General features: G+C 61.2%; 1 protein-coding gene across 3 annotated transcripts in view; it reads left to right on the forward strand.

Moving 5' to 3' along the window:
• Positions 1 to 17,951, forward strand: part of KCNJ12 (potassium inwardly rectifying channel subfamily J member 12) — a 36,362-nt gene extending 18,411 nt beyond the window's left edge. Inside the window, exons 2-3 of one of the 3 annotated variants that reach the window (XM_082442682.1) lie at positions 6,645 to 6,766; positions 13,109 to 17,951. In XM_082442682.1, coding sequence (XP_082298808.1) covers positions 13,171 to 14,454 — 1,284 coding nt within the window. In that variant the 5' untranslated portion in view covers positions 6,645 to 6,766; positions 13,109 to 13,170 and the 3' untranslated portion in view covers positions 14,455 to 17,951. Of the gene's footprint in view, positions 1 to 6,644; positions 6,767 to 9,794; positions 9,990 to 13,108 lie in introns of those variants that run through there. The other 2 variants (XM_082442683.1, XM_082442684.1) reach the window with 2 other exon arrangements.
• Positions 17,952 to 23,529: the final 5,578 nt, after the last annotated feature.

Here is a 23,529-nt window from a genome sequence, read left to right on the forward strand (position 1 = left end):
TGGCTGGGTGTAGTCCCCAGCTCTGCATCCTACAGGCTGTGTGGTCTTTGGTAAGTCACTTCAGCTCTCCAAGCCTCAGTTTCCTCATCTGTCAGATGGGGACAACAGCAGACTCTTCCTTACAGGGCTTTCTCAGGACACAGGGAGGCAGGTAGGGCAAAGCCCCTGTAGGTGTGAGCGCAGGTCCGGCCCAGGCTCTTGAGCAAGGGTGTGAGCACCTCGCATTTCTGCCTGATGCAGCCCGTGTCGGGGTTTCAGCTCCTGGCTGCTTGCGGGGTGCGGAGCACCGGCGGTTTCATCCCCGTGCACGCTGTCTGATGAGATATAAATAGCGTGCAATGTTTGCGAGCGAGATAGGGAAGCGTCTGGCCGGGCCCTCCCTCCCCACCCAGCAGAGGCAGCGAGGCTGGTGAGCTGGCCTCGGGGATGGGAAGGGGATAAGAGCTCGTGAATCAATCATCACATGATCTGGGCTAATGCACTGGCCACGAGGCAGCGCATGCAGTTAGTGCGTTCATTGTCCAGAGAGGGTGACTGTGGGCGGCTCGGCCCAGCGTCCCCTGGTTTGCAAAGCGCCTGGTGTCTAGGGTGCCCTCTTCCGGGGCTCGGTGAGTCTGCAGAGTGGGGCCCGCCCAGTCCCTGACTGCTGCCATCCCGGTGGGCTCCCCGGGACTCTGAAGGGACCCCCCACACCAGGGACTGTCCGCCCGCTGCTTCCTGGGACCTGTGTCCTGGCTGTGGCGGCCCTCGCTGGGTCGGGACAGGTGGGTGGGTTGCGGTGGGAGCTGTGAGCGGAGCCTGGGGCTGAGCCTCACCCTCACAACCCTCCAGCTCCTTCTCCTCTTTGTGTTCAGTGGTTTGATTTTTTTTTTTCTTCTGAAGCAAGGCTGCCCCAGCTTAGCCAGTTACCAAGGTGACCAGACCATCTCCACCACCCCATGGCCACGGCCAGGGTTGGGTGAGGGACTTCGGTGCGTGCACACGCACGTAGCCTGAACATGTGTGCATGCCTGTGCCATACCTTGTGCACACGTCTGCGCACACACAGCTCCCACATATGCATACACATGTGCAAGAGCAGGCGCACGGAGACTCACCCCATGTGTCCAGCCTCGGCGTGACGTAGGCACAGATGCATTCCCGTGAGGACACAGCCCACGTGCCTTTGCGTGTGTTCCCGCGGGGGAGCAGGGACGCACAGACGTGCGCTGCCCGGTGTGAGCAGCGGGCCGCCGGCTTCGTACCTCGTGCCCTGGTCCCTGTGTGAGTGCCGCCTGCGGCTGCACAGCTGTGGAATGAAACACAGCATCCAGACTCCAGGCCGCTGCAGCCCCGCCTCCCATGGCGCTCCTTTCCCGCTGCTGCCCTTCCCTGGTCACCTCTCTGGGTCCACCTCCCAAGTAAACTACCTGCCCCCAAATACTAGACTCAGAACCTGTTTTTGGGGAAACAAAGTGAGGCCAGGTGTGTACGTACCACGACGCTCCTGGAATAACACGTACCCACACCCCAGGCCGTGTGTCCATGCAGGATGTGTGCACCCACGAGCATGTTGTGTGGTGGACCTGACCCTGCGCCCTGTGTGTAGACTAACAGCTGTACTAGGCAGGCAGTAGAATTGGGCCCCTTTTACAGATGTGGAAACTGAGGCAGGCATTAGTCATGTAAACACGTGCCTTAGAGGTAGAGGAGGGCAAGCTGGAGCTGGCGGAGGTCGGGACCAGGTGTGGGGGGGTCCCACAGGCCCACAGCCGAGGGTGGTGCTGGCGTGAAGGTGAAGGCGGGAGCAGCCTCACCATTCCCCCGGCTTCTGGCCACGCACCCCGGCCACTGGGTGCACACAACCTCTCCAGGACTCCCTGCCTGAGGACGGCGCAGCCCCAGGCACTGACTGGCCTGTGGCCTTGGGGCACTGCATTCTCTCTCTGACCCTGTTGCTTCCTCTTCGGGCAGTGTCTCATAGGATTGTTGAGAGGCGCACACAGTTGGTGCTAAATAAAAGCTCCAGGTGTGAGGAAGCTTTTCCTGGGGCTCTCAGTGGCCACCCTTCCTGCTCTTGGGGCAGAGACCTGCTGCTCACACCCCTTTCACCAGGAACCGCGCCCGTCCGCCCCCGCCCCGCCGCAAATCTACCTCCTCTTCCTGGGCGCAGGCTCAGAGAGGGCTGGTGGCTCAAGCCAAGGTCACACAGCACAGCAGGGCCTAATAGGATCCAGACACCAGGCCCCTGCCCCACCAGTCTTGGGCTCTCAGCAGCCCCTGCCTTCCCACAGCACCAGTTGGCCATGAGGGGGAGGCAGCCAGGTAGAAGGCTTCCTGTAGGAGGCGGTCTTGAGCCCCTTGGAGAGACTGTGGTTTCTCCTGGAGACACCAGGGCCAGACATGTGTGGTCAGTTCCCGGGTCTCTGTTCCCATGGCCCTGAATCTGGGTTCAGATGATTCCCACCCAGCTCTGGGTGGACCAGCTGTGTGGCCCTGGGCATGGCGCTCACCCTCTCTGAGCCCCGGTCTGTTGCGACTGTCCGAAGGAACCGCAGTGTGAGCTGAGGTAGCACGTGTCACAGTGTTCACGTGTACAGTTCAAGTTGTGGGGTTGGAAAAGCGTGTGTGGCATTGAGGCCACAAGCGTGGGAGGCCGCGGTGGGTCAGAAGGTCGGGCGCCCTCCAGCTAGGTGCTTTCCCACGCTGAGCCTCGGTCTCGTGCAAGGCAGGAGGCGGAAGCGTTTCCTCTGAAAGCCATTTCTGGGATGTGGATTGTAATTGCCGCTGGCAGATGAGAAAGAGGCGGCTCGGCTGCCCCCATCGGCCTGATGGCTGTGTGTCCCAGGCAGGACGGCGCTCCCTCTGAGCGCTCCCTCCCCCGTCACCTTCTCTCCCTTCTGGCACCCTCGGCTCCAGCCCCACTGCCCCCCCTTGAGTCCCTTGAACACGTGGAGCAGCGTTCCAGCCTCAGGGCCTTTGTCCTTGCTGTTCCCACTTCTGGGAACACTGTTCCCACATTCTGTCCTCCTGAGGCCTCGAGTCAAATGTCACCTCCTCGGAAAGGTCTTCCTATGCCCACGCTGCCTCTGGAGTGACGCGGGTTCTTTTCTCCCCAGCGTGTTTTTTGTCTGCCTTGTCCCACTTGGATCTCGGCCCTGAGCACCGTGTGTGCACATAGCGGAGGCTCAGCAGGTGTCTGCTGAGCGAGTGAGTGCCGAGTGCGGGTCTGGTAAGCAGGTGGAGGCCCAGGCCTTGGCAGTGCCCCCGGGGCTGAGCTGTCAAGGGGACCCTGGGTGGAGTGGTGGGTCGTGCTGAAGCCCACCCTGTTTTCCCGGACTTCTGATCTCCGAGCACAGCCTCCAGCCCATGCCAGGGTGAACCCCAGCGCTCAGAGGTCTGTCAGGCCCTCCCAGCGAATCTTCTGTTCCCAAAATAAAGCCAGACTTACACAGTGAGGAGGGGAAGAGGAGGGAAGCTGAGAAAACAGCTGTCCCTGTGCTCCCCCAGCAAGCGGCCGGGGGTCAGGCCGTGTTCTGCCTGCCTTTGCCTGGAAGGCCTCATGCTGGGCCCAGCCTGCTGTGAAGCTAGGCAGCCCCTGGCTGGGAGGGCCCCTTAGGAAGGAGGTGGCTGGACGCAGAGGGACAGAGGCAGGACCCCTGGATGCTGGGCTTGGAGCCGTGGCTCATAGCCTGGTGACTGTGGACACAGTGCTCTTTTCCGTGACTTACTTCCTCCTTGGTCAGAGACGCTTGGGCCATCTCACCTGGAACATTCTCAGATGCAATGCCAGGCACTCGGCAGAAGCTAGGCATTTGGTGCCAGGGGTCCAAGAAAGATGTTGTGGGGACCTGGCAAGGAGCGGGAGGAGCTCCAGGGAAATCTTGGAAGGCTTCGTAGAGGAGGCATGCTTTGAGCTTGAAAGATGGAAGGCAGAGCGGGGCCTTCCATGGTGAGGGGCCAGCTCACGCCGAGGCTCTAGGTGTGGACATTCCTGAGACGTCACCCACTGAGGATCGCGGGATCACACGATCATTCCTACCGTGTCCTTTTTTCTTGTTGATTTATAAGAACCCTTTATATATTAAGTACATCAATCCTTTTTATAACAAACATCTATCATTTACCTTTTATTTTGCTTATAATGGGTTTTGATAAGCAATGTCATAAATATTTTTATGTTGGCAAATTTTCCAGCCTTTTCTTTCATGGTCTTTCTTGTCCCAGGCTGTTTCTTGCCACTATCTCAGGTCCATGCTCTCCTCTGCACACTTAGAAAATGTCTGAGGCTTGAATTAAGTTGAAGCTTGAAAAATTACAGCTGTAAGAAAAATAGACACCATGGTGCCTTTGCTCACTGGGTCCCTCCCATCCTCTCCATCTGGTCTCTCCTTCCTGCTTGGAGGTAAGGTCCAGTCCAGGCCCTCCAGCGACCTGTGGCCCCTCTTCAGAGTGAGTCAGGGGCTCAGAGATGTGATGAGGGGAGGGCGTGGGGGACCAGGACATTTCCAGCTCCTTGTACTAACTTGATGAAACCCCATCATGAACCCATAGACAGATAACATTATTAATCCCATCTCACAGGTGAGAAAACTGGACTCAGAGGGGTTATATGACTTGCCCAGGGTCACCCAGGAAGGGACAGAGACAAGATTTGAACGCAAGCCGTATTACCCCAGAATTTATACTTTCTCTGGCACCCCAGTGCCCTTGGGGTCAAGTCCAAGCTCATTAAAATGACTCACAGGGCCTCTCCGAGCCTCCGTTTCTGCAGGCGTCAGTGCAATGCCTGTGCCCACAGGCACTCAGCACACCTCCGCCCTCACTGGTATTAGGGTGACAAGGGGTGCCCCTGCCTGTCTCTCTATACCCGCCTCAGCCCCAAATCCTTAGGATCCTGAGTGCTGGGACCGGAAGGGCCAGCCCCCTCGTTTGCAGGTAGGAACAGGGAGGCTCGGAGTTGGGTGGGGCTTGCCCGGGGCCCAGTGTGGGAAGAGCAGAGCCGATGTGCACCCTGACCTGTGGGACCCTGAGTGCCCTGCGCCGCGCTGTGGTCGGTCTCAGCCGGGCTCTCTCCAGGGAGGCCCTGCCCCCGACTGGGTCACACACCTCCCCTGGGCTCCAAGGGCTCTGACCGCGGCCCTGATCCTGCCTGTTGTGTCTGCTGCGTAACTCGCTGTCTTCCTGCTCGGTGGGGGCGCCCCTTGCAGGCGGGCACTACTGGTCCATCGCCAAGTCCCTGGTGCCCTCAGGAAAGTTTGCCTGCCAGAGGGAGGCCCAGAGAGGGACAGGGGCCTACCCTAGGTCACACAGTGAGTTTCAGCAGAGCTGGGAGCCCCAAGAAAACCCCAAGACCCTCCAGGTCCCACTTGCTCCTGGGACCCAAGGAAGCCCAGGGATGGGGCAGTGTCTGTAATGGCCACTCTAGCAAAGGGCACCAGGGGTCTATGTCCTCTGCTGCTTCCAGGGGCCTGGGGCCAAGGACACCCTGTCTCTCTCCTGCCCCTACCCCCCAGGGAAGGATGTTCTCAAGATAAAAATACCCTCGGAAACATTCCCTGGTGCCTGGCATGACCTGTCATCCGCCGTGGGGGCCAGAACTTCCTGCCCTGGCTTCACCTCGGGGCTCAGAGAGTGGACACCTGTCCCTCCCGGCTGCTTGGTTCAGCCTATCCTTGTGGTCAGTGCGTGCAGCCTGTCTCCAGGCCATGGAATCTGAGGGGCCTGAGGGGCCGTGGCCACCGTGGTTGCTGTGGCCAGCGTTTACTGGGCACCCCTGCCGGCGATGACACCCGTGGCACAGAGGAGCGGGGCAGCCAGGCCCCTGCACCTGCAGAGCTCAGGCTCTCCTGCTTCGTTGCCCGTTGGACGCGTCCTGAGAGCATCACACCAGGCCGCACGGGGGCGGGGGGGGGGGTCCGGGATGCCCCAGCTTCCCGTCGTGCCGGGCATCCCGATGGTTGTCAGAGCAGGAAGACCCCTCAGAGAACACTGGGAGGGCTGGTGCTTACCGTGTGTCTGCTGCGCACCGGACGCTGGGGCAGGGCCTCGGTCTACCTTCTTCACGGCCTCCCCAAGCAGGTGGGATCTACCCATTTTGCAGATGAGAAGCCTGAGGCCCAGGGAAGTTCCCACTGGGAGCTGTGGAGCGATCAGGCCTCGAATGTAGGGCTGGGAGCTCACTGGACCCTGGGCCCCGCCGCTCCAGAGGAGGCTGTGATGGTGGTGACGGAGCCACGTGGTGCCGGGCCTGTGCTCAGCGCACACCTCCCCCTCCAGTTGAATTTCACAGGCACATCCGTGGGGAGGCCAGGCAGGAAAGGGAAGTGCCTCGCCCCTGGCTGACAGGACGGCCCTGTCGTGAGGCTTACCTGACTTGACGTCCGTGAAGCAACTACCAAGTGTCTGGCATGCAGTGGGCACTCAGTAGCTACCAGCAGTCGTTTTCTCTGGGGTCCCGCCTTGTTCCGCCCTTCTCTGGTTCCGAGGGGTTGTTATGAACAGGCTCACGGGCTGTGAAGCTTTGGGGCATTGGGATGGGCTGGAGGCCCCCTCTACCTCCCCTGGGGTCCTGGGCAAAGCAAGCAGAAATGGGGGTTTGTGTGGAGGTTTGTGACCGATGAGCTCCCCCAAGGAAAGTGGTAATTGTGCTCTGTTAACTTCAGGGTCTTCCAGCCGCTGAGTCCTCTCCAGCTGGTGCCTGGGAAATGGCAGCCGCTGCTCGTGCAGCCTTGAAGACAGTCACTTGCCTGGTGAGCACCGTCACTTAGGAGACAGGATTCCAGAGGTAAGATTAAGGTCGTGGATATGCACCTGTCCACGCAGTCATCCGTCCAGCCGGACGCTCATCTGTGCCCCTCCCACCCACTCATCTCTGTGTCCACCTACCCACCCACCCACCCACCCGCCTGCTTGACCTCTCACTCACCCATTATCCATCCATTAGTTCCACACATCCCCCCATCCATCTAACTATACACCCACCCACCCACCCACCCAACCCAGCCAGCCATCTTTCCATCCATTCATCCCCCCAGCCATGCAGCCACCCACCTACCCATCCATCTATTCATCTGTCCGTCCACCCACCCATCCATCCGTCCACTCAGTCTATCCATCCATCCATCCGTCCACTCATCCGTCCATTCACTCACCCGTCCGTCCGTCTATCCATCCATCCGTCCATCCATCCATCCATCCATCCACTCAATCTATCCATCCATCCATCCATCCGCTCATCCGTCCATTCACTCACCCGTCTGTCTGTCCATCCATCCATCCATCCATCCATCCACTCATCCATCCATCTATTCATCCATTCACTAATCCACTCGCCCAACTCATCTAACCATTTTTCACCCACCTAAACGAACCATGCCTCTAGTCACCCTCTATCCATCCATCCCCGTCCGTCAGCCCTGTTTATCCATCCACACGCTTGACCACCCACCTGTACATGTAACTGTCTCCCCATTCATTGATTCTTCCACCTCCTCATCCATCCCTCTGTTCAGCAGCTTAATCCCTCGTCTTTGTCTGAACAGTGAGCATTTCCTGGGCACCCCCACTGTGCCAGGCCTGCACCAGCCTCTCTGGACCTCTGAGATTGGCCAGAGATGAGGCCCAGGCAAGGCCAACTCTCACACAAGGTGGAAAGTAGCTTCTGGTCCTAACAGGAGAAGCCCAGGGCCAGAGAATGTAAAAGGACTTCATGAAAGCGGTGGGCTTCTGCTGATTCCTGACTGATCGGAGGATTTCCAGCATTCCCATTAGCTGTGACTTGGAGGTTGGCCCGCACGGGGCAAGGCTCACCATGGGAAAACCCTCAGGAGCCTGTTGCTGTGTAGATAGGAGTGGCCTGCACAGGACGTGTCTGTGGGCGAGGAGTGGGCGGGCAGCTTTGATCATTCCGGAGACAAAATACACAGGACCTGGGAAGGGAGTGGACTTGCTTGTGGCTGGGGTAACTGGGGAAGTGGTTGGACTGCCCAGTGACCCCCTAGGGGTGGAGGAGGAGGGGGAGGGGGAGAAGGTGGAGGAAGAAAGAAGGAGACTCGGGGTGGGGGGGGGGAGGAGTGGAGGGAAGGGGGAGGAAGCTTTGGAGAAGAGGAGAAGCGTGCCGGCCACGTGGTGCTGTGGGACACGGCCGGGGAGCTCGGGTTCAGGAGTCTGCGCTGTGGAGGTGCCCCCGAGGCCTGTGAGGAGGGCCCAGGAGCTGAGGGGCCTTGGGAGGCCGAGTAGAGCAGGTGCCCCGAATATGCCCGTCGTGGTAGGGAGCTGCTCCTGGGGCATTAACTCCCTGGCATGCCGGTGCATGGGCAGAGCAAGCTTTCGGGTGGAAAGACTGGTGTTGGTGGTTGGAAACCTGGCAGGTGCGCCTCGAAGTGGTGAGGGCCCGGGGCCAGCCAAGCACCGGCCATTCCCATCCCCAGCACAACGCGACACGTCTCTCCTCAGGCCTCCCAGGGGCCTCGCAGGGGCCTGGCCCAGAAGGCCTGCACAGTGTTGACCCCAAACGTTTGCAGGCCGTGGGTGGCTGAGGCCAGCTGAATGTTTGGGGGAGGGGGAGGGAATGTGTCTGGGAAAGGTGGGCGGGCACAGGAGATGGCCGTTGTCTCCCCAGAGTGAGGGGAACGGACGTGTCGGCCCCCTAACCCTCCACCTCGTGTCCAGGCCAGCTCTTGGCTCTCCCCAGCCGGCCTCAGCCTCCTCACTGGACCCTGAGAGGCCAGCCTGTTCTCCCGTCCCCACCGGGAGTGCCCCCCCGCCTCGGTGCCGCAGTCCTTGGAGCCTGCCGCCCCGGAGCTGCCCTGCCTCACTGCAGAGCACCTCCAGGCCTGGCCCGTGCCCCTCACTTCCTGTGTGACTGAGCAAGGGCGGCCTTCTCGGAGCCTCCGTCTTCCCGCCTGCAGATGAAGGATTGGATTTTGCAAGCTCTCGTGCTAAGTCTGCTGGGTAGTAGCTGGATAAGATGCCGAGGCCACCACAGGGTGCAGCGAGGAAACGCCCTGTGAGGGATCAGTACGTCTGCCTTGGGCATGGGCTGGGGAGGAGGTGTAGGCGGCTGCACGCTGTCTTTCCCTGAAACAAGTGATTTTTAAGGATTCTTCCGAGAGACCATGGACTTGGAAGGACTTGACCATGAGGTAGTGAGTGCCCTGTCCCTGGATGTTCCAAGCAGGGCCTGAATGGCCACAGATCAGGGGTGCTGGTGAGGGTCTTACCTCTGCTTTCATGTGCTCAGATTGGGGTTATTTGTGTCTTATCACCACGTGGCATTGCAGGGACCCTGAGGACTGAGGCTTGGAATACAGTGTCATGTCCACAGTCTGGCCTTGGGGCCTAGGGGAGTGGGGGGTTGAGTTCTCTCCTACACCCCCAGACTAGGAGCTCACTCCTGAAAGGCTGTGTGACCCTGGGTAAGTGACTCAAGCTTTCTGTGCTTCAGTTTCCTCATCCAGAAAGTCATAATAAGGGATTGCGTGAGCTACTTGAGCTCTCAGTGCCTGGCAGGTGCTAAGCACTTGATAAACACTGGTTACTCTGCTCATTCATCCCTATGAAGGGGTCCTGCCACCTGGGAGGCCCTCCGAGGGAGGGGGACATTGAGCTCCTCCTCGGTGCCCCCTCCATTGATCCGACTAGCCAGTGCTTTCTTGGCCTTGCCCTGGTCTCCTCCGGACGTTGCTGAAACCTGAGGCCCAGAGCCTCGGGGGACCTGGCATGGGGTGTCCCGCTCCATCCGGGGGCACTTCGCGATGACTCTTGGCCCGCAGGTTATGTGTTAGCTGCCTCCCTAAAAGCTCCCAGCCCAGACCCTGCTGGTGCGCCAAGCCTGCCGGGTGCCGGGAGGCTGTGTGCACAAGCGCTGTGGTCGGCGGGGCAGGGACGGGGGCCCTGGAGACGCCGGGCTCGGGACAGCTCCCCCTCCCCTCGGAGTCTCTGGGTCCAGCCTGCTGGGCCTGCCTCACTCCCAGTCTCCAGTGCTGAAGTCGCCTAGGCTGGCTCAGGTAGGGGACCTTAGTGCCTCTCTCCCCTTTCCCTCCCAGCAACGCCTGGGACCCCCACTGGCCAACCTGGGCGTCCGACCAACGTAGTCTTAATTATTGTCTTTACCATCTATCTCATCCTGGCCCACAAGGTGTTTTGTGACCTGGGACAAGTCTCAGCCTCAGTTTTCCCATCTATAAAATGGGGAGCCAGCCTCCTTGCTTGCCAGCCTCCTTGCTTGCTAAAGCCTCTTCCAGCAAAGCAGATCTAGTTTCCTTTCTATCTGATCTAACTGTATGTACCCGTTGAGCAGGAGCCACATGGGACCGCACGTCGCTGGTTGAGAATCTTGTCCGTCATTTCTTTTTCTTTCTTTCTTTTTTTTGGTCACGCTACACGGCTTGCGGGATCTTAGTTCCCCGACAAGGGATCACACCCGGGCCCCCTGCAGTGGAAGCGCAGAGCCCTAACCACTGGACCGCCAGGGAAGTCCCTCACATTTCTTAAACCGAGCCCTTAAAGACCACAGAGCCCTGTAGCCTTCTTGCCTTGGGTGTGTGGAGGGTCCCTGGACGTTTGGCGGGTTTGTGGTGCCGGGGCTGCTACTGTGGCTCCTCTTCTCGGCCTTCCTCTGTGGTGGTGTGTTCACCAAGCGCCCGCGAGGTACCCCCCCACCCTTGGCATCTCATGCACGCATACGTATGCACACACGCGTGCACACGGAGCCGCCCGCTGTGTCTCTGCTCCTTGGCTTCAGGGGACTTTGCACAGGTGACTTTGCTCCGAGTACCAGTTTCCAGCTCTGAGAAGTGGGGCAGTGGCTGCGAATGTGACCTGTTGATTTCCTCTGTGGCTTTAGGAGGAAGACCAGTACAAGAGGGGTTCCCAGGAACGTGCAGCACAGGCTGGGTGTGGCCCCGGTGCCCAGCCCAGGCAGAGGTGCCAGTGGTCACTGTGGCACGCCCACCTGTCTGCGAGCTGCCCAGCTGCTGGGAGCAGTGTGCCAGGCTGGGCTCCTCTGGCCTTTGAGTCTTGCGATTCTGTCCCCCGCAGGCCTTGAGCTGCTCAGAGCCCCACCTGGAGCAGCCATGACCCGCTGGACGTCCCTCAAGGCCTCCCGGCCACACAGACCTGCCCCGGCGATCCGGTGGCCTGCTGCTGGCATCTGCGTGCCCCAGGCCTGGCCACCTCCCCCTGGAAGGCCCAGGAGTCTAGGGCTGGGCTGTCCTCCTGGCACAGTCTACGGGGTTCCCACCCCCACCGGCTCCTGGAGCAGGCAGGGGCCGTGTCCACCACTACGGCCTGAGGCCTCAGCGCCTCAGACCCAGGGGGAGGCTGTCGGCTGGAGCAGCCGTGGGGGAAGGATGGCAGCCTGAGCGGAGGCCGCCGCAGAGCCTGGGGTCCCCGCGGTGGGAGACCTTGTGTTAGACAGCAGTGGCCCTGAGCCAAGCTCTCCTGCCTCGTGGTTGTGTGGCTTTGCGGAAGCCGCTTGACCTCTCCGAGCCGCCATCCAGAGGGTCGAAGTAGCCACGGTAGCTGCCTCCTGGGCTTCTGAGAGGGTGACACAGGAGCGTTTGCTGCCACGTCTGGCCTGCCGTCCCTGTGGGTGGGTAAGCTGGTCCAGGCAGCAGGGAGCGCCCTGTGCCTGCCAGACCCGGGGACCCAGTGACACACCCTGGGAGGGGTCTGCAGCCTGGCTGGCCGTGAGTGTTTGGAACGGAGGTCAGAGGTCACCCCGTCCCACAGACCAGGGCGGGTCCCGGTGCGGCCGCCTCCTCTCTCCTGGCCGGGCCGCCCTGGACCTTCTCTGGGGCCTCGGCGTCCCATCACACGTGAGCACTCTGACCTCGTCGTGCGACTGGTGGGGGTCGGGGGGCGTGGGGTCCATCCGTAGGGGGCACAGGCCCACCTCTTCAGCGCCCTGCCACGCCATTCCCGCGGGGCACCCGACGCGCACGGCCAGACGGCCTCAGTGCCCGCGGGGCCAAGTGGTGTCGGGGTCTCCGGTCTGCAGATGCCTCAGCCGGGCACTGACAGGCCAGCCCAGAGCCAGCGGGGCACCGGGGGAGGGGTGGCCACCGGCCTGCGCGTCTGGGGCCTGGGTGCCTGCCCCCAGCCGTGAGACCAGGCAGCGGTGCCGTGGAGCGTGCCCTGGGACCGCCCTGTGTGTGAGTGTGTGTGCCAGCCCGGTGCTCTGCCGAGTGGGCTGAGGACAGGGGTCTTCTGAGAGCTCCCCACCTGCTCTTGTTTAGCGCGGAGGAAGGCGGGGTGGCGGAGGCCCCCGGGCTGAGGTCCGTAGTCAGTGAGCCCCCTGGGTGCTGGCTCGTGGGCCGCCTCCTAGCCACGTCTGGTGATGGGGTGGCCATGAGCATAGCACATGGGCAGCGAGAGTGGGCACCTGCGGGGAGAGCGTGAGCCTCAGGAGGATGGGTGGGGCCCGGCTTGAGGTGTCTGTCATGCCCAGGTCTAGGCCCTGGGGGTGAGACAGCAGCGAACAAACAGCAAGCCCCGTGCGCTCAGGGACTCACGGTCTCGTGCTGGGACGGTGGGTGCAGCCCCAGCGAGCCATTGCTGTTGTTATTACTACCGTTACGAGGTCAGAGGTCGGTGCAGTGGGATTACCGTGGGGTCCTGGGTGGGGTGCACAGTTTTCCCAGGTGCAGGGAGGCCCGGAGACACCCTTGTGGCATAGAAGCCAGGGCCTGGGGGGAGGGTGTCCAGGTGGGCCTGAGAGCGAGCAAGGGCGAGGCTGGAGGGATCTGAGGGGCCCCAGCGGAGGATGGACTGACTCCTGGTGGCCGCCGTGGGCACTGGCACCGGGGTGGGAATGGGGAGGCTGGCGAGGTGGCCATCATGCTGCTCTCGGCGGGTGATGCCAGGGGCCCAGGCCGGGAGGTAGAAGAAGGGCCTGGATCCTGAATATCTTTGCAAGCAGAGCCCTTGGTGGGAGAAAGGGAAACTGAGGAAGAACCCAGGCTTCTCGTCTGGAGCAGCCGGGAGAGTGGAGGTGGCCGAGGAGCTGGATGGGGTGGAAGGGAGGGCCAGGAGCTGCTTGTGGGTGAGGCCGGGTCGGGGTGGAGGCGCAGGCGGGGTGGCCGCTGCCGGCCTCACTGCCAGCCCGCTGTCCCCTCTGTTGCAGGAGCTGCCCCGCCTGGAGCCGGCCCGGGGGCGAGCTGGGGTCCCACCGCCCCCGCCCCCGGGATGACCGCATCTGGCCGTGCCAACCCCTACAGCATCGTGTCGTCCGAGGAGGACGGGCTGCACCTGGTCACCATGTCGGGCGCCAACGGCTTCGGCAATGGCAAGGTGCACACTCGGCGCAGGTGCCGGAACCGCTTCGTCAAGAAGAACGGCCAGTGCAACATCGAGTTCGCCAACATGGATGAGAAGTCACAGCGCTACCTGGCCGACATGTTCACCACCTGCGTGGACATCCGCTGGCGCTACATGCTGCTCATCTTCTCGCTGGCCTTCCTTGCCTCCTGGCTGCTGTTCGGCGTCATCTTCTGGGTCATCGCCGTGGCCCACGGGGACCTGGAGCCGGCTGAGGGCCGCGGCCGCACGCCCTGCGTGCTGCAGGTGCACGGCTTCATGGCGGCCTTCCTCTTCTCCATTGAGACGCAGACCACCATTGGCTACGGGCTGCGCTGCGTGACCGAGGAGTGCCCGGTGGCCGTGTTCATGGTGGTGGCACAGTCCATCGTGGGCTGCATCATCGACTCCTTCATGATAGGCGCCATCATGGCCAAGATGGCGCGGCCCAAGAAGCGCGCGCAGACGTTGCTGTTCAGCCACAACGCGGTAGTGGCGCTGCGCGACGGCAAGCTCTGCCTCATGTGGCGCGTGGGCAACCTGCGCAAGAGCCACATCGTGGAGGCCCACGTGCGGGCCCAGCTCATCAAGCCCCGGGTCACGGAGGAGGGTGAGTACATCCCGCTGGACCAGATCGACATCGACGTCGGCTTCGACAAGGGCCTGGACCGCATCTTCCTCGTGTCGCCCATCACCATCCTGCACGAGATCGACGAGGCCAGCCCGCTGTTTGGCATCAGCCGGCAGGACCTGGAGACGGACGACTTTGAGATTGTGGTCATCCTGGAGGGCATGGTGGAGGCTACGGCCATGACCACACAGGCCCGCAGCTCCTACCTGGCCAACGAGATCCTGTGGGGCCACCGCTTCGAGCCTGTCCTCTTCGAGGAGAAGAACCAGTACAAGATCGACTACTCGCACTTCCACAAGACATATGAGGTGCCGTCCACGCCCCGCTGCAGCGCCAAGGACCTGGTGGAGAACAAGTTCCTGCTGCCCAGCGCCAACTCCTTCTGCTACGAGAACGAGCTGGCCTTCCTGAGCCGTGACGAGGAGGACGAGGCGGATGGAGAGCAGGACGGCCACGGCCCCCAGGCCAGGCGCGACTTTGACAGACCCCAGGCCGGCACCGCCCTCGATCAGCGGCCCTACAGACGGGAGTCCGAGATCTGAGCCGCCAGCGGCCAAGGTGCAGCATCTGCCCCGCCGGGGAAAGGCCCCGAGTCCCGCGAGGGCCCCGGGCCAGAGCGGAATGGGCTTGGGCCCTGATTGCAGACTCAGTAGCGTTTTAGATGTTTTACATTTCTTCACAGCGGCCTGGGAATGTTGGTGGGAGAGCGGGTGGCCTGAGTGGCCTCTGAGGCCAGAGCAGGCCTGGGGGCGGGGAGGTGGCCTCCAGGGGAGCGGGGGGGAGGTGGCCGGGTCACAGGAGCTGGGGGCTTCTGCCTCAGGGGGGAGCCACAGCCTCTCCAGAAACGGCTCACCAGCTGCCCGGCCTCTGTGGGCGAAGGCCGGCAGGCTGCAGTGCACCTCGCTGGTTTTTAACTTGGGGAGAAACACCGGGTTTTGGCTTTCTCAACCTTAGTTTAAGACTGTTTACAAAAAAAAATTAACATGTGATTGAAAAAAAGTTTTATAATTTGAGGGGGGTGGGAAAGGACAATTAGAATTCCATTAGTCTGCCAGGATGCAAGTAGCTGGGTGGGGTTTCCAGAAGGTTCCCGAGGCTGGGCTGGCCTCTCTTCCATGAAGGCCGGGCACGTGGCCTGAGGGCAAGCACGGAGGTCAACCCCGCCTCCCCACCACGTTGTGCTCTGTGCTCACGGGGTGAAGTGGATTTCCTTTGTGATGGCAAAACCAAGACCTTGTTAATGATCATAACAAAAGCTTTTCAGTGTCACTGGGGTGGGAGTCAGGGCCGGGAAGAATCCAGTCTGAGCTTTTTAAGTTTGACTCTGTACCTCCTTTGAGGTGCATCTCAGGGCCAGGATGGGACCTGCCTGCGGTGGAAGGTCTGCTCCCCCCCCACCCAGCCCCACCCACCCTCCACGACCCCAGCCCGCCGGATTCTCCCTCCTTTTCTGCCCCGTGGCCTCCACCCCCTTCCCCAGAGAGGGCCAGCTGGGGAACGTAGGGGTGGATGGCTCCGTGGGAAGGGGGGCCAGCTTCCCCGACTCCAAGGAAGTGTTTCAGCCCGTCCCCGCGGGGCCCCAGCATGAGTCGTGCCTTAGAGACCCTGGGGGGTCTGGCTCCAGTTGTCACTGTTTTTATTGGACTCACCCATCCTCCGTGCTGCCCCCGGCTCCACCATGGCCCTCTGTCTGCGGAGGCCAGGCCGAGCCGGCACCCATCCCGCCAAGGTGGGCAGCAGAGGTGAGCCTGGGTGGGGCCCAGCCAGGCTGTGCCCTGGTGCCGAACGCACAGGAACGTCCTAGGAGAGCCGTGGGCTGGTCAGCACCCACATCTGGGCACCTCGGTCAGGGAGCGGCTCGGGCCCCCTGATTTGTCACTGGCTCTTGCCTCTGCCAGCCCAAGAGCTGCCCAACGCAGGCTCGTTCCTGGCGAAGGAAACAGCTGTCAGGGCGGAGCCTGGGCCCCTCCCAGGACTGCTGAGAGCGCTGTCCTCACAAATGACCAAGCCGGTCAGTCATTAGAGAGCCCCAGCCTGCCTATCCAGGCTGCCGCGGGCCAGCTCACCACCAGGAGATGCCAGGGCTCCGGCCCAAGTTGGGAGACAGAGGCCGAGTGCAGATGGGCGAGGGGCAAGGAGGGGCCAGGGGCTGCAGTGGGGGCTTCTGCCTCTCCCCTCCTCCAGCCCCTGCAACAGCGGGAGGCCTGGCCCTGAAGTCAGGGGCCGTGCAGGGTCCGGGCACCGGCTGTGTATTCCCACCCAGAAAGCCCTGCCCGGGCCTCGGACGCCACCCTAACTTCCGGTCAGGAAGAGTCAGAAGGGTCAGCCCGAGGCAGGCAGAGGCCTCGTTCCTCTCAGGATCTGCTGGACAGGCCTCTGCCCCTTCCAGGCCTGAGCCCCTGCTTCCTCAGCCTTAGTCCTGGGCGGTGATGTGGAGTCCCTGTGGTTGCCAGGTGGGTGGCAGGTGGCCCTGGTCGCTCGGGGCTGGCACATGGTCCTGTTGGGCCAGCCCTCCACTCACCCCACCAGGGCAGAGCCCCGGGGGCCCTGGGTCCCCCAAGGCCCTAGCTGTCTCGGGTGGCCTGGGGCGCCTCCTCTCGGGCCTGTCCCCCTCCCAGGCCCACGCTGGACGGCTCAGGCCGCAGACCCTGCAGGAGGGCCTCCCCGAGCTGCCTTTCATCTCTCACCAAAGGCAGATGCTGCGTTTTCAAACTCCGCTGCCCTCTTTTTGCCTCCTCTGGGTTTATTTATTTATTTATTTATTTATTTATTTATTGCTTGTGCTGAAGACCAAAATAGCCTCCCTCTTCAGTGCCCTTGAAGCGGGAGGGCGGATGGGGGGAGCCGTGTGTGCAGAGGCAGGATCACGTGGTCCCTGGGGTGCGTGTGCCCGTGTGTGGGGCGTGGAACGTGCGAACCCAGTGAGTGTGCGCTGTGCCGTGTGTTGTGTGTGCGCCGAGCACGCGTGTATGTTACGTGTGGCCTGTGTGCTGAGCGGGTGGGTGTACAAACCTGCTCCCGAGCCCGCCGCCCCCGGCAGTGGTGTTTCCGGGAGGTTTCTCGACAGCCTGGACCCAGTGGTGCAGAGGCTGGAGCTGGCTGAGGCGCCCTCCGCCCTGAGACGCTGAGCTGCTTACGTGGGGCGGGGCCTGGGGACAAAATACGCGTGTGAGCAACGAGGCGTGAATTCCCGTGTGGAATCATCTCATCCGTGTGCCGGTAAAACGTGTGCAATTATGGCTTTTCCTGTAAGTGCCCGAGTGTACATGGGAGTGCTGTGCAGATGTGTGCCCACGACGAGCTCCGTACACGTGTGTGAGCCTGGGCTGATGGTGTCTATACATGATGTATACATGTGTGTAAACGCACACAGGCTCACATAGTTATGTGTGTACCTACCCAGAGGTCTGTTTGTGTGCTCGTTGTATACGCAGGCGTTGGTTTAAATGTTTACCAGGCTGTGGGGCTGGGCACACAGTACTCAGGGCGGACACCGGCCGTGGTCCCACCAGCCCTCTGCCCCGATTCTGTCCACGTGGGCAGGCGTGGAGCACGTGTGACAGGGTGAGGCTTCTGTGTACCCGGGCACAAGGTGACAGCTACACGTGTATGTGAGGACTTGGCCTCCAAAGGTGAGCGTTTGCACGCAGTTGCATGTAGGAGGCCTGTGTGCATTTGTCCACGAACGCACGTCCGTGTGTGTGCCGGGCTCCGTCAGCAGGGCTGTGCCTGCCTGCTGGGGGTGGCGTGTGTGCGTTCGCAGACCCGCCCGGGTCCCGGAGGTAGTGTGTCGAGATGGGCGAGTGTCTCAGAGCATGGCGCCCCCTGCCCCCCCGTACCTGCTGGTGCTGTGCCACCCTAGGGTCCTGGCGGGGGCAGGGGGCCTGGCGGGAAGGAGGCCCCTGCACAGGTCAAATCGATGTCAAATCTATTTTAAATGGTGAAACTGGAGAATTTTCATGTTATTTTCAATACACAGCAGTATCTAAAGACGTAGGCCACAAGACTAGACCGCATTAAACCATTTTGATCTCTCAGAGTGCCACTGCGTGCAGACGTGTGTTTGAAAGGCCCCGCCTGGCGCGGCGGGTGCTGGTGCTCGTGCTGCCTTCACCCCCCCGGCCGTGTCCTGGGCTGGGGGGGGCTCCCCAGAGGCCGGCGGGGGAGGGGAGAGAGGACAGAACTGGCCTCCTCGAGGACCCCCGCGTTCTTTTCAGGCCGTCGCACACGCCCTCACCCTCCCGCCCCCCGCCACCACCGTCCTCTCCACGCGGCCCGAGTGTGCCAGACCGCCCGCCTTGCCTGGACTCGCGCCCCTGCCTTGCCCTCCCCGGGCCCGTGCTCCCCTTTCCTTTCTTCTGCAAGGGTTTGATGAAGGCAGGGCAGGCGCGGTCTGGGCCCCCAGCTCGAGGCAGCCCTGCTTCTCACCGGCGGACAGGAAGCCGGGTGGCCTGCGGGCGCTGGGGTGGTTGAGGCTGGGGCGATGGGGCCGGAGGGCAGGCAGGTGCCGCCATCGCGGAGAGCAGCGTGCACGTGCACAGCCCGTTCCGGGCAAAGGAGAGTGTTGTCGCCCCGAGGGCTCCGGTGGCTTCTGGAAGTAGCCCCCAGGGAGAGAGTCCTTCCCTTTGCCCAAACATTCCCTGAGTGGAGACCTCCTCTGTGTCAGTGAAGGACCGGGGCCCTCATGCCGTGGGGTCCAGATGACATTCCAGACCACAGGATAAGAAGCCGGGTGATGGGAGGGGCTGGGGTGGTTGCGAGGACTTCCTGGCAGATGTCCCGTGAGTCGGACCTGGAGATGGTTGGCTTTATGTGGGGTGGGGGCTTTCCTCCCCTGGCCCTGAAGCTTTCCCTGCGACCCCAATACCGGAGTCTAAGCCAGTTGTGGCCTCCCCCGCTCCCCTGAGAGCTATTTCCACAGCACTGACAGGTCCGGCCTCTGGGCAGGAGGACCTGGCCCCAGCCGGAGCTCAGGAGTCCCTCGGGGCCTGTCCTGGCTGGGACCCCGGGTCAGACGCCAGGCCACGCGCTTGCTCAGTGATCTGGAGTAGTGGCTTCCTTTCCCCTCCGGCCTCAGTCTCTCCATCGGTGGAAAAGGGTGTTCCTAACAACGGCCAGCTCGCAGACTTGTTGAAAAGAATGAAGGAGAGAAGCCCTTCGTGCAGCGAGTGCTTTGGACCCGTGCCTTCCTGTTTGAACACAGGTCTTCGGGTAGGGGCGACGCAGCCAGGACCCCCTCTGTGTGTGGCCGTCACCACTGGCTGCCTCTGCTCTTTCCTGCCTCCCTGAGGATGAGAGAATCCGCCTGAAAACCGGTACACGTGGGGTGGGCGGGGAATCAGGATCAGGGCCCGGGCTTCCTGTTCTGGAGGAAGTCGGTTCAGGGTCAGTGAGGGACTTGCCCAAGGGCAATGGGAGGGTAGTTATCTGAGCTGGGGTCAGAGCTAGGCCTCAAGCCCCCAGCCCCCGCTGCGGACTTCACGGACTTCACGTCTGCTCCTTTGACCCAGATGCCTCCGCCCTCCCGGGCTGGAGGGATAGCCTGGCCAGAGGGTCTGCCCCGGTTTATCCCCAGGTCCACCTCCTGCGACTTGGGAGGACGTCGGAAGCGGGCTTCTCTTCAGTGTCAAGGGGCCAAGGTCAGAGCGGTGGGGCCTCGAAGGACACCCCCATCCCCCCACAGCCCACCCTCCACCCAGGACCAGAGGGGTCTCAAAACCAGAATTAGGCCTTTTGACCCCGCTGCCTGAAACCCTCCCTGTCTTCCTTCCACACTGGAACTAGAGTCCCCGCTGTTTCTCCAGCCTTGGAATCTGCCCATCCTGCCCCCTCCCCTGCTCCAGGCACCCTGCCTCGCTTTAGCTCCTTGAGAGCACGTTTTGCCCCTACCCCAGGACCTTTGCAAGGGCTGGTCCCTCTGCCTGGATCCCTCTTCCCCCAGATCCGCCTCCCACCCTTCCCGGCCCCCGTGCAGAGGCTCCCCAAGGGCAGGGATGGCCGTGTCTCTCGTCCACTCCTGGGTGCCCAGTGCCAAGAGCCGGGCTAGGATGTGCTCCCTGTGTATTCGTCTAACGGATGGTGGGTGGATGGAGGGCAGGCCCTGTGGGCTTCACCACCCAGAGAAGTGTCTTCAGGCCTCACCAACCTGCAGCCCCCCTTCACCTTCCCACTGACCCAGCTGGGCCAGAGCCCGGCCACCAGCCACGCTGAGGAGAGAGCAGCTCGGCCTGGGGCAGGAAGGGTGGAGAGCTTGGTGCTACAGGGGATTTGAGCCCACCGAGGGCTCTGGGCCCTACTTTCTTCCCTCTCAGTGCTGCCGAGAAAGCACAGAAGCGGGCCGTCCTTACCCAAGCCTGGACTGGGGTCTCGAAGGCCTTCTGCCTCCTAAATGCTCATGACCGGCCATCTCTGGGCCTCAGTTTCCCTACGTGAGAAATGGGAGCTCCACCCATTCCTTCAACAAGTGTTTACGAATTGCCACTGTGTGCCAGGCAGGCATTGGCACCCTGGGAGGAAGCAGGGCAGGCCCAGCCCCTGACGTCAGTCTAGGGGCTCAGGGGACAGGCGTTCAACATGTGAGTCCCCAGAAGTAGAGCCTGCAACAGGGATTCGTGTGCGCGTGATTCACTGGGGGGTTGGGGGCAGGGAAGCAGCAGAAGCAGGAGAGGAGCTGAAGGGCCCAGGTGGGTCCAGCTGACGGCCAGCTGGCCTGACCCTGGGCTCGGGAATGTGAGCTGTCCCACTTGCCGGTGGGGGCTGGGCTTTTGTACCCTCAGCAGCCAGCCTCTGGCTACTGCCACCCTGCCGAGCGGGGAGGTCCAGCCTCTCAGCCATTTCGGGCCAAGGTGGCTCCTGTTGGCCCAGAATGGTTCTCCAGGGAGGGGGCAGCTGAGAGCCATTAGCAAATGACACAGCACCTGGGCGCCCGGCTCTTCCCGGTAAAGGGGTTCAGGTGGCGCACAAGCCAGGCCTGCTGCAGCAGTAGCGATGCAGCGCGGTCCCTGAGTGAGGGACACGAAAGGGTGCCATGGGTAAAGCAAGGGGAGGCCTTGTTGCAGGGACCAAGGTGGGGGGGGTCCTCCAAGGAAGTGACATTTCCTCTGAGATCTGAAGGGTGGGTAGAGGTTTGCCAGGTCTGTGAGGAGGAGCTTCCCAGAGAGAGAGAGAGAGACCAGCACTAGCAAAGGCCCTGGAGTAGGAGAGCTCAGGAAGAAGAAAAGGAGCCGCTTGGCTGGGGCAGCGAAGACCACCCAGGGCCCGTGGACCCCACGCAGGGCCCGGCCTCCTTCCCCAGCACCCAGCTTCCCTCAGGCCTCCCTGGCAGCCTTGCTGCATTGCCCTCCTCCTCCTGGAAAGTCAGCCTCTCCGGAGCGGGAGCTTTGGTTCTATCTTGTTCACGATGGAGCCCCAGCACCCAGAACAGCCGGTGCCTGGCACCCTGTAGGGGCTCAGCTTTGGCTGCTCCCGCAAGATGTGAAAGAACCGCGGGAAGTAAGATGTCAGTATTTGTTCTTGGCCTGTCCTGCGAGGGGCCTGGGGCCTTGCCGCAGGGCTGGCCGGGGTGGGAGGGTCCAGGAGGCCTCCTCCGTGTCAGCCCAGGCTGTGAGGTGCCAGGGAGCCACTGCCTGCAGACTTTAAAATTTTTCTATGTTGTGGTCTTCTTCTCAGAATAACATTTTGAAATGCGCAAAATGAAATACCTATGGTTGCAGAGGAAACCCATCCTCGTGCAAAGCAGTTACCAAAATACAAACGAAAAAATTTGTGGGATATTAATAACCACATTTCCTCACTAACCGCTGATGCCAGCTTCCTGGTGATGAGCACAGCCTCACTGTCGGGGGTCCCAGAAAGTCACTGACGAAGAAACACCCCCATTCTGCAGGCAGCAGAATCGCATCCATCCATAAACGAAGAGGACGGCAAATTTCCATTTGAGGTGAGCAACACGGGCATGGACATGTTTCTCGTCCCAGTACATATGCCCTCGGGTTTTCCCCTGAGCCCTGGTGGGCGTGCGGGCCCGGGTTCAGGCCCTGCAGGCCCAGTGGTTTGGAGACAGGCTTGCTGCTGTCAGGCAGGACAGGGGAACTTTGCCGGCAGAGGCCCGAGAATAAATACCGTAGGCTTTGTGGCCGTGAGGTCTCTGGAAGCGGCGTGGCTCTGTTGTAGCATGAAAGCAAACCCGTTAGTTATTAGTTACTGTGTTCAAATAAAACCTCATTTATGGACACTGACGTCCGAATTTCATATATTTTTCACATGGCGCAAACTATGACTCTTCCTTTGATTCTGCCCCCACCCCACAATCATTAAAAAAATGCAAAAACCATTCTTAGCTAAAGGGCCATACAGAAACAGGCTGTGGGCTACATCAGAACCTCCCAGAGGGCTTCTTTAAACTCACAGCACCATGAGTTCTGATTCATCTGGCCGGTGGCAGTCCCCAAATGTGCATTTCTAACAAGTTCCCAGGTGATGTTAAGCAGTTATGGGGGCCTCACCTTGAGAACTGCTGTTTTTCTGCCTGGGGGAAGGAGCCCCAGAGGTTTGTGTGTTGACCCCCTGCTCTGGCTCTCTCACACGGTTATAACCCATTCCGGGCGTGAGTTTAGGTGGCCGGCGTTCCCTACAGAGGTGTCGAGCCGAGGTAGCCCCTCTCTGATGTAGGAGAGGAAAAAGATTGTTTTCCCGTCTATCCTCCTAGGTCCTTCAGCTGGTACCCTGCAAAGTGGACTGACAAAAGACAGATGAACAAGGGAAAAACAAGCAGAAGTTTATCAAAATATCCATAGCACATACACATGGGAGAACTCAGTGATGAGTGGCTGACAAGGATGGTTAGAACTTAGAATGTCAACAACGCTTTACAGATGAGGAAACTGAGGCTCACGGAGAGGAAGGAGCGGGCCGGCCTCTCAGTGCTCAAGCCAGACCTCTGCACCTCGTTTCTGATGCACCCTTTCTCTCCCTCACCTCCCACTCTAGTGCAATACCCTGACCTTTAAATTTTTAAAATTTGTTTTCAGCCCCAATACGTTTCTCCATCCCGCTGCCACCACCCGGTCCAGGCCACTGTCCTCACTGACTTGCATGATTGCAGTTATCTCCTCTCTGGTCCCCTGGGCCCCCTCGCCCTTCTCTACCTGCACAAAACTTTAGAGTCCCCTGGGCTTTGGGTCTGGGTGACCTGGGCTCCCTGACCCTGACGGGTCCACTGGGGTGCTGCATGAAGGCTCCTCCAGCAGGCAGAGAGTTTGGCTGCACCAAAAGGAGCACACCAGTTGCCTGGGTCCTGGCACCATCCTCTCTGAGTGACCTGCCGGCCCCAGACCCTCCCTGAAACCTCAGTTTCCGACACATGAGGAATGAGGCTCTCTGAGGCCCTGGGTCAGGCCCGCACGCTGAAGGGCTCTTCCTTTCCCTTCCCGGATCGATGCTGCTTCAGTGCTGAGGCCTGGGGCTGTTCTTATTCCCTAGTGAGGCCCAGTGCAGAAAGTGAGCTGGAGCTCGGCGACCACAGCTCTGGGCCAGGGCAGGGCCCGAGGCTGTGTACTGTACAACCCCAGGGTGCCATTCACAACCTACTCAGCCGTGCACAGCAATGGCAACTGCTG

Source organism: Balaenoptera physalus (assembly GCF_965194825.1).
Source record: "Balaenoptera physalus genome assembly, chromosome: 20".
In the NCBI taxonomy this organism is placed as follows: domain Eukaryota; kingdom Metazoa; phylum Chordata; class Mammalia; order Artiodactyla; family Balaenopteridae; genus Balaenoptera; species Balaenoptera physalus.